The sequence below is a fragment of the Desmodus rotundus genome, chromosome 5, assembly GCF_022682495.2.
Source record: "Desmodus rotundus isolate HL8 chromosome 5, HLdesRot8A.1, whole genome shotgun sequence".
NCBI lineage: Eukaryota > Metazoa > Chordata > Mammalia > Chiroptera > Phyllostomidae > Desmodus > Desmodus rotundus.
This window is the reverse complement of record NC_071391.1, coordinates 131749736-131760352: the sequence shown is the minus strand read 5'-3', so window position 1 is coordinate 131760352 and position 10617 is coordinate 131749736. Positions and strand designations below refer to the sequence as shown.

The 10617-nt window shown below is 40.3% G+C and overlaps 1 protein-coding gene across 3 annotated transcripts in view; it reads left to right on the top strand.

Annotated features, from left to right (window-relative positions):
• Positions 1 to 97: 97 nt before the first annotated feature.
• The window catches only part of RTN4 (reticulon 4), a 74900-nt gene continuing 64380 nt past the window's right edge, over positions 98 to 10617 (top strand). Inside the window, exon 1 of one of the 3 annotated variants that reach the window (XM_053924904.2) lies at positions 98 to 887. In XM_053924904.2, coding sequence (XP_053780879.1) covers positions 344 to 887 — 544 coding nt within the window. In that variant the 5' untranslated portion in view covers positions 98 to 343. The remainder of the gene's footprint in view (positions 888 to 10617) is intronic. The other 2 variants (XM_053924906.1, XM_053924905.1) reach the window with 2 other exon arrangements.

Genomic DNA, 10617 nt, shown 5'->3' with positions numbered 1-10617 from the left:
TTCCGTAGCCAATTGGCTCCCTCTCTCCCGCGCCAGCCCCTGCGTGCTGGGGGCGGGGTGGCGGGGCGTGAATCACGCCAAAGTGGGCGGAGAGTCTGCTGGCCTCTCTCCTTCGCTCTTTTGGGCGGCGGCGGCAACTGGGGACGGGGCGGGTGGCGCATCACGGGTGCGGAGGCAGGAGCAGCAGTCTCATTGTTCCAGGAGCCGTCGCCTCTGCAGGTCCCTCAGCTCGTTCCGCCCTGCCCCTTTCAGTCCTCCCCAACCCCCACAACTGCCCTTGGCTCTAAGGAAAAGCGTTCCGGGCGGCGGCGGCAGCTGCAGCATCATCTCCGACCTGCCAGCCATGGAAGACATGGACCAGTCGTCTCTGGTCTCCTCGTCCTCGGACAACCCGCCCCGGCCTCAGCCCACGTTCAAGTACCAGTTCGTGCGGGAGCCCGAGGAGGAGGAGGAAGAGGAGGAGGACGAGGAAGAGGAGGAGGACGAGGACCTGGAGGAGCTGGAGGTCCTGGAGAGGAAGCCCGCCGCCGGTCTGTCGGCAGCCCCAGTGCCCACCGCCCCCGCCGCGCCCCTGCTGGACTTCGGCAATGACTTTGTGCCCCCGGCGCCCCGGGGGCCCCTGCCAGCCGCGCCCCCAGCCGTCCCGGAGAGGCAGCCGTCTTGGGACGCTAGCCCCGCGTCGTCCACGCCATCCATACCCTCTGCTGCTGCAGCCTTGCCCTCCAAGCTCCCCGAGGACGACGAGCCTCCGGCCCGGCCTCCCCCTCCTCCACCGGCGAACGTGAGCCCCCAAGCCGAGCCCGCGTGGACCCCGCCAGCCCCGGCCCCCGCCGCGCCCCCCTCCACCCCAGCCGCGCCCAAGCGCAGGGGCTCTTTAGGCTCAGTGGGTGAGTGCCTATCCCTTCTGCCTCGCGCAGCCGCTCGTGCCCCTCCCTCTTTTGTGTGCAGCCCCAGCTGTTCCTGCGGAGTCCCCCTTTCTGCCGGGAGGAGGCTTTGTCTGCGGACCTTGGGGCGAAGGCGCCCTCCCCCACCCTGCTGGGAACCACGGGGAGCTGGGTGGGGCGGCGGTGGAAGCCCGGGCTTGTTTTTTTGTGTGTCGGGCTATCGGAGAACACGTGCACCCGCCCGCTCGCAGGTTCTTTCCTCCTGTCTCCATTCCACTGCATCCCGGAAGTTAGGCACCCACCCACCTAGTAGGATCTGGGCGTGTATCGAGGAACTCGGGTTGTAGATTCTTTGGACTGGCTTCGGTCTGGTGTGAGGATGGAAAGGCCTTGGCGACTTAATCTTTTGTCTACCTCTCTGGGTTGTTCCTAGGGAAAAGGCGCAGTTTCGCTGCTAGTCTACTTGCCTACATTTAGCCCTGGCCCCCATCCTCACCCCCTCCCTGGTCTGGGTGGCCCTCAAGCATTTCACCTCTCTTCCCCTCCTCTTGCGCTGGTGTGGGGCTGGCCGATTGGAAAACATCCACACTGACCCAACTGCAGTGAAGGGAGAGCGCCTCCAGTGGCGTGGCTCGTGGAGAATTGGGAAGGAGAGAGTTCTGGCGACTTTCTGCCACCGCCCAGTTTATCCGCACCAGCTGAACAGAGCCGGGGAAATGGGATCTGGGGTTTGTGTTCCGAGGCAGCGCCGTTTTGCCAGGGTCTCAGCTGCAGAGCAAGCGGAATTACTGTGAGTGTGGACAGGTTTAGGCTATTAATGCATCGTAATTGAGGCAGCATGATTGATACTCTTGAAGTATGCAAACCTGTGGATTCCTTTCTGGGAATAGGCCAACGAAACTTGAGGCAGATTTACCATGAGACTTAATGAAATATTTTGAAACAGGCTTTCATATACTGATTAAACTATTTCTTGAAAGTTGTAGATCGACTGAGACAAATCTGCATAGTCTGTAAATAGTTTTCGTGTCTTTTCATTCACGAGTAACCGATGGTACATGATTAATTTATTTTTGAAAACATCGTCGGAAATTACTTTAGAAGATAAAAAATTCAGGGTTCAACTTACTAGGCAAATTATTAACTTATTAACAAGTAGCTTCTTTCTTTTGGGACAGAAAGTGCCCCACTAACAGTAGGACCTTTCTTTATGTATAAAAGGTCAAGAATCAGGTAGTGATTAGCAGCCTTGTAGAATTTTAGAAATGGTTTGTTTTCCAGAAAGTCAGTCTGAAATCACAATTTTTTTTCTTCCATTCACTCCTGCTTGACAATGGGAAAAGAATTGTGATGTTTCATTTTAATATTGACATCCCCCAGAGCATGGCTCAAAACACTATTCACTAAATAATTAGACGATGAGGACTGTCTCAATCTTTCCTTTTCTCTGAATCAAAATCACATTTGAGAGTAACTAAGTTGAGGTAGAAAAATACAAAGTAACAAGAAATTTGCAGAAGGAAAATTTAATGATTAACAAAAGCATACTAATTTGTCATCTTATATGCCTGAATGGGAACAAAGAGAAGAGTTCTTTCTTTGAACATTAGGGATTCAAGAGATGACAGCGTTCTCTTGGAATTCTGACTTCTGGAATAGTAGTGTGGAAGACAAAGAGGAGACAATATTGTCTTCCCAGGGACTCTGTAGTTCCCTATTTCGGTATTGATACCTATATGGAAACTTTAGTTCCTTTAATTTGATAATGGTCATGGACATGTAAACCATTTCAGTGAGTCTAGATTTCTTTTAATCGTTAATTCAGCTGATTATTGTTTATCTGGCAAGAGGTAGGCACTGCCGGGTCATGAGGGTATAGCTCATGTGTTCCCCTTGGGGTAGTTGTAAGTACTGGGTTGGTCAAAAGGTCTGTCTTTTTTTCCATAAGTGATGCATTTTTGATTTTCATCAATAACTTTATTGATTTGGATATTTTGAGTATGTTGGCTATCTCTCACGTGGTATAACATTGATTGTTCTCAGTAATGTCTTGATTTGATCTCTGTCAGCTTCACTTGGTCTACCCGACCGAAGAGTGTTGTCCAGCGAGAAATCTCCAGAACGAAACTTTGCAAACCACTTTGACTTGTTTGATGAGTAACAGCACCTTCTGCATATACCGCACAAATTTTTTTTGTGTTTTAGCTGTGTTTTTACATTTCTTGAAGTAATAAAACATAATATGCAGAAAGTTGCATATTTTTTTCCATCTTCAATATTAAAATTGCTACACAAAAATTCACTAATTTTGATAAGTTTTTTTAAAATGTGCTGATATGACAGCTGTCACAATATAATTTACATAATCACAATATTAATCTCAATATAATCAAAAATTGTTTCGAATGAAGTAAAAGACAACTAAGTGCTACTAGAGCCATCGTACAGAAAAAAAACAAATGAACTTTTTGGCCAACTCAACACTTACATGAGGAACTCAGAATTAGTGGTGTTATGAGGAAAATAAACAGGATGATGGTGTGGAAAATGACTGGGTTGTGTGGGGTCCTTTGTAAGGCCTTTCTAAGGAGGCAAGACTTGAATAGCAATCAAAAATTTCCAAGCAAATCTTAGGAGGCAAAAGCCCTGAGGCACGAATGAACTTTGCTTGGGAATCGAGTTAGAAACACTAGTGAGAAAAGCTAGGAAGGAGAGAGAGGTGGGTTTCACTTACATCTCTAACAGTCCATGGTAAAAAGATTGGCTTTTTTAAAAAAAGTGTTGTTTACGTTAGCAATATGCTCCTTAAATAACTGGTTTTGAAGCAAAAATAAAGTTTTGAAGATTTAGAAGAGCTGAGAGGGCTGATGGGAGACTGTAGTGGCAAGGTGAGATGTGTGGGGCTTGGTTAGAAGCAGACCAGCCAGATTGGAAGAGGGTCGATCCGTGACACTTGTGTATTTAACGTTGCCGTTAACATGTTTTTGAGTAACCTCTGATTTGCTGTTGTGCTCAGGGCGTCCTTACTGTAAGGCAGCAACTGAAGTGAGACCAAAGCCTCTCACTTGGTGACCATTTTTCACTGTGAGAACAGTTGGCTTCAGGTGGTGGAGGTGGTTGGTTGTCCTAGGCTTTGAAGATACAGGAGGGAAACTGAGTAGAAATTAGGGTGAGAGAAATGCAAACGATTTTCATTACGAGTTGCATTGGACTGGTCTCTGGACGGATGCTAAAGCAGTGTTAATTAAGATGGAAATGTGTGGTAGATCTGGATTCTGAAGGGCACTGAATGTCCAGCTAAGGAATTAGGGTTTTATCATCCTGCTTTTATTCATGCTCTGCCATCTACAGTTGCTCTTGCTTTTGGTAATTTATATTAGGAAACCAAAAGTGTTTTTATTGTTGTTGTTTCCAAAATATAGTTATTATATTATTTTTCAACTCTCTCCTGATTTACTGCTTTAGGCATTGGGAAGCTGTTGAAGGTTATTGAACTGAGGCATGGATGACATCACGAAAACTGTTAAAAAGGGGGAATTGGTGACCGTATTCTAGATAGGTTGGAAAGAAAAACAGGGGAAGTATTTAGAAGGCTTTAGCAATAGTTCTGAAACGGGCGAGTAGAGCCTGAACTACTTAATTACTAGTTCCGTGAAAATGGAATAGAAGGGAAGCATGGTTTTCTTTGGTTGTGAATTTATATTTTTATAGTTAAGTTACAAAGAGGCTTTATGAAAGAAGAATTGATAGGGCTTTGAGGCCATCAATGTCAATGCAAAGAAAAAAATGTTGGTGCTTATTAAATCAATTTCAGAGACTGTCCAAAGTTGTTAATTATAATGGAAATTTGTATAGAATTGGATATTGCTATACGTGTAGTGTTGTTATGTCTTGGAGATTAAAAACTATTAGTCTTCATTAAGTCATTTATTATATGTTCATTTATATTGGTACAGGAGCACATATTAGAAATATTAAAAGATTTTGAGTGATAACATATTTTATAAGATGCCTCTAAAGAAAGATGTCATACCCTATTCCCCATCTTCCTTCCATTTTTGCCTAACAAATGATAACAGGGAATAGAACTGATGAACTTAGAGATTCTGAGTAAATTCTTTTGTTAAGCCATTTCTTATTTTCTAACTAGGAACAAGTGGCATACTCCTTATGGATAAGGTGAATTATTGCATATATTTCAGATTGGTTCCTAGGAAGCACAGTATCAAATTTATATGCTTTTTGGAAACTAGTAAGCTCCCGTAAATCCCTTTTAAAATGATGTGAGAAATATATATGGAGTCTCTGATAAATATATAATTATGTGGAAAAGTATTTAGGAAATGTGCTATTTTATACTATATCCCTATAAACTTTTGCTTATATTAAATGAAAGGTTTGCTATATTATATAAAACATTTCTATGTTATTTGTTGTCCAAAAATTAGCTATTTTATGTGAAGTTATTCATACTATACCTAAAAGCAATTTATTTGAAACCCTACTGAGGCAAGGCCCCAATTTATTTATTTAAAGATTTTATTTATTTTTAGACAGAGGGGAAGGGAGGGAGAAAGAGAGGGAGAGAAACATCAATGTGTGGTTGCCTCTTGCCCACCCCCTACTGGGGGTCTGGCCCACAACCCAGGCATGTGCCCTGACTGGGAATTGAACTGGCGACACTTCATCTTGCAGGCCAGTACTCAGTCCACTGAGCCACACTAGCCAGGGATCAAGGCACCAATTTAAATGACACCTTTTAAAGGTATTTTGCTAGCCCAGGATACAAGTACCAAACAAAGGGATATATTTCTTGATTTTTCTTTGCAACCTCTGATTAAGTAGAAGTAAATGTTGCAGATGCACTATTGTTATAGTGCATTCTTTGAGACTTTTTGTTCTTATTTCTCAACATGACCCTAGGAGGTCCCCCTGAAGGTGATAGCACCAGAGATGGGAACTCTAAGGGCAGAATCATAGTTCAGTATCAGCAGTGTTCAAATGGGTTAATGTGACCCTTGTGGACATAGGCATGCAAGAAGGTGACACCCAGCTTTACCGATGCTAAGGTCTCCTCAGGACTGATGGACTCACCATTCTTTTAAACTATAAAGAAGGAGTTGATAAAGTCGCATTTAAGCTGCTGGGTTCTGGTTTCTTGGTATGGTTATTGTTAATTTTTAAGTTGTTTTCCTCATGTGTTCCTGTAACATTCTGTTCTTACCTCATATATATCATACCATATATATGGTAATGGTATGTTTACTTATCTCTAGTCTCCACCAGACTGTATGCTCCTTGAGTAAAGGGCTCTTTTAGCTTTTTTCCTTGAGGAAAAGGACTATATGGCGTTATATCTGCATTGCTGAGCACAGAGATGTGGTATAGGTACTTAGATATTTGTTGAATGAATAAAAAATTATAGATGAATGTGGGTCTTCATATTGTTTAGTCCCAGAATTACTACAATATTTTCCATCAATAAAAATTCTAAGTCTTTCCCTAGCTGGTGTGGCTCAGTGGGTTGAGTGCCTGCCTGTGAATTGAAAGGTCGCTGGTTCGATTCCCAGTCACGGCACATGCCTGGGTTTTGGGCCAGGTTCCCAGAAGGGGGCACGTGAGGCAACCACACATTGATGTTTCTCTCCCTCTTTCTCCTTCCCTTCCCCTCTCTCTAAAGATAAATAAATAAAATCTTTTTTCAAAAGTGCTACAATATCTTAAAAAAAATCCTAAGTTTTATGAATTAAAGCATCTATTTATCTACATATACAAGGTAAATGAATGTATTATTTTTTTAGTCTTTTATTGATGATTAATTAGGTTGTTTCTCAGCCTTTTCTTTGTTATAAATAATGTTGCAGTGAACACCCTTACATAAACTTCTTTGGGAATATGTGCTCTTCCCTATTTGTTGTAACATAAATTCATCTAAGTAGAATTGCTGGTTCAAAGGGTGTGTACATTTAAAATGTTGATAGATGATGCCAAATTCTACTACAAAGAGTTGTTACAACCTGTGTTCCCACCAATAATATGTTACAGTACCCTTTCCCTTTTGCCTTTGCCAATACAGTAGATTGATAAACTAGTAAATGGTTTAACAATTTTTTAAAAAACTTATATTTCCCAGTATTTTTCTCATTGTCTTAGATGCCATATTTTTTAGGTGCCAGTGCATTTTTCTACTCACAGCCTTGACGACGACCGCGAGTACTGCTACTCCCCCTTCCCCGCCCCTCCTTCTCAGCTGTTCTCATAGATGTAGGAGCACTTGCTCTATTGTAAGGAATTAGCCTTTGTCATACATATGTCTTAGAAAAATTTCTCCCATGTTTTTTCCTGGTATTTTTATTTCATTTCAACATTTAATTCTTCCTTCTGTAGTTTATGAGTTTGTTCTAGAGAGAGAACTAGTGATACAATTTTTTTTAATGTGATTTCCCATTCGTTTCAACAGTTTTCTTCACTATGTATTTTGAAATGCCACTTTTGTTACATACTTGTTGTATGGGTGAAATATTTTCTCCATTTATTTGTTTTAATTGCTAAAACTTATTTATTTTAATCTCTAAAATTTTTTCAATTACAGTTGACATTCAGTGTTATATTATTTCAGGTGTATAGCGTAGTGCTTAGACATTTATGTAACTTATGAGGCGATCCCCCTGATAAGTCTAGTTCCTATCTGAAGACCATACACAGACTATAACTTTCAAATAAAATACTAGCTGATAGTACTTTTCTGCAGTTATTTTCCTTGCCTTGTGCATGTATAATTTTCTATCTGATCTTTAAAGTTTTATCTAGTCTCCGGTCCCTCTGTTGGAAGTATAGTGGGTTACATTACTTTTGTGGATTAAATTAGGGAAGAATTTATATATTTTTAGTATTGATAGTATATATTTTTTTCTACCAACATATGGTATTTATTAACATGTACTTTTAAAAAATTAGCTTATAATTATGTGAAATGTAGGCATTAAAATATAAATAAGTATTCTAGGCTGCTTAGTAGGAAACACTTGAAATACTGGGTTTTTGTTCCCCTCTTTTCAAGTGATTAAAGACTGTTAAAGATAAGTCTTACTGCTTTTTCCTTTCTAAAATATTTTTGTTGTAAGATGGGAAGTAACATTCTTTATAGTACTGTAGTAGGGGCTGTAGTTGCTTAAATACTGGATTAACTTTTTTAAAAATTGTTGTTCAATTACAGTTGTCTGCATTTTTCCCTACCACTCCCCCCAACCCCAGCCAAACCCATCTCCCTCCCTTGCTTCCACCCTCCCCCCTGGTTTTGTCCATGTGTCCTTTATAGTAGTTCCTGAAAACCCGTTCCCCCACTGTCCCCTCCCCTCTGGCTATTATTAGATTGTTCTTAATTTCAATGTCTCTGGTTATATTTTGTTTGCTTTTTTCCCTTGTTGATTATGTTCCAGTTAAAGGTGAGATCATATGGTATTTGTCCCTCACCGTCTGGCTTATTTCACTTAGCATAGTGCTCTCCAGTTCCATCCATGCTGTTGCAAAGGGTAGGAGCTCCTTCTTTCTCTCTGCTGTCTAGTATCCCCTTGTGTAAATGTACCTCAGTTTTTTGATCCACTCATTTACTGATGGGCACTTAGGTTGCTTCCAGCATTTGGCTATTGTAAATTGTGCTGCTAGGAACACTGGGGTGCAGAGGTTCTTTTGGATTGGTGTTTCAGGGTTCTTAGGATATAATCCCAGCAGTGGAATTGCTGGGTCAAAAGGCAGTTCCATTATTTAATTTTTGAGGAAATCCCATACTGTTTTCCACAGTGGCTGCACCAGTCTGCATTCCCACCAACAGTGCACTAGGGTTCCCTTTTCTCCGCATCCTCTCCAGTACTTTTGTTTGTTGATTTGTTTATGATGGCCATTCTCGCTGGTGTGAAGTGGTATCTCATTGTGGTTTTATTTTGCATCTCTCTGTAAATACTGGATTAACTTTTTAGCCCTCTCTGAATCTTTTACTTAGGTGGACCTCCAGTTTTATTAAAAAGAACAATATTTCTTAAGAAAAAGTTAACATAGTCTTTTTTGTTGTTGTGTTTTGTTTTTTTAATACCAGGCTTAGGGCTGTGTATGGGGACAAAAAGATGAGCAGGGACGGTACTTACGAGAGGTACAGGTAGCAGATTAAGGGTGAAACACAGGCCCCTAGTTGTAAAGACTCTGCTGTCAAAATCAGAGGAATCTTGTGGTTGTACTGTAAGAACAATCACGTATTTACTGACCTGTCAACAGCTTTAGTGAAAAGAGGAAAAAAACCTTACTTGAGTTCCAGGTCTGCCTGTATATTTTTACTCCCTAACTTTACAGACTGACTTGTAAACTTGACTAATTGGAAGATGCCATTATTAAATTTATTAAATTAATTTATGTCTTGTGTTTTGACAGCCTTGGGTGAAGCTGACCTAAAACATGAAAAAAAAAATTTTAAGCTCCTGGCGTTACTGTCAAGAAAAGAAGGGAATTTACTTTTTAAAAATTCTGTTCTTCTTTGTTCCAAGGAGGTTATCAAACATTTAAGCCTATCATATAAATCCCTTTTATAAATAGCCTTTAGAACTTCTCAGTCTCAACTTATCAACATATTAAAATTTATACAAAGTTTTATTGTTGTACCAAGTTCTAATATTTTAATTTGGTTTAAAAATCAATTTTTATATAAACCAACTTGATAAAAACTTTGTTAGATGCTTTTTTTTGCGTAGATATGTTATGAAAATCAGAAGATCAAGTATTTCATAGTTGTTTCATAGGTCATCTATACTACACATACCATAGATCTTCTCTAAGGATTCCATCTGTAAGATACCACTTTTGAACAAGACAGGAAACTACCACTTACCAACATGCATTGTCATTTACCCACTATATTCCACCGAACTTTCTGTGGTCCCTCTCACTAAAATTTTGTTAATGAAACATGTTGCAGGAGCTATAGTTAAGTTTGGCTTTGATAGAATCAAACGTGTATATTTTACTGGTCTGCTAAAAGAATTGTGGGTAAAACTATGGTTAAAATTGCTTCAGTATAATAGAATTTTAGCATGTTTACATTGCCTTATCTCTTTTTTGGAGGGATTTAAAAACTTATTTTCACTCTTTGCTACGGAAAATTTGAAACATAAAGGAAGACAGAATAGTGAATGAAATCTCATTTAGACATCACTGAGCCCCAAAATGAGCAGTCCATGGCCAATCTTGCCAGTCCCACACCCTCATAAATGTTTCGTTACGTATCTTGCAAACTGTAAGTACTCTTTTCCAAAACATAACCACAATATGTACTCTCGATCAGATACTTTCCCAACATATGTGACAATAATTAACATCATCGAATATCCAGCCAATGTTTATATTTCCTATTATGTAGTGGATGTCCTAACTGGCCTTTTTTTTTAATAGTTTTTTGAAAAAAATCAGACTTCATATAAAGTCCACACATTACCATGGATCGGTTTATTTTTTAATAAGTTTATGGGTTCTCCCTTGCTTACTTGTGTACTCTCTGAAATTTGTTGAAGAATGTACATACACTTTTTACCTTTTGATGCTTTTGTTTTTTAGTTGATGGTTATAACTTACATATAATAAAATGCTAGATCTTAAGTTTTGGAAATTCTGTTTCGACAAGTGCATCTACTCACTTAACCCACACCCCTATCAAGATATAGAACATTATTATCATCCCAGAAAGATCCCT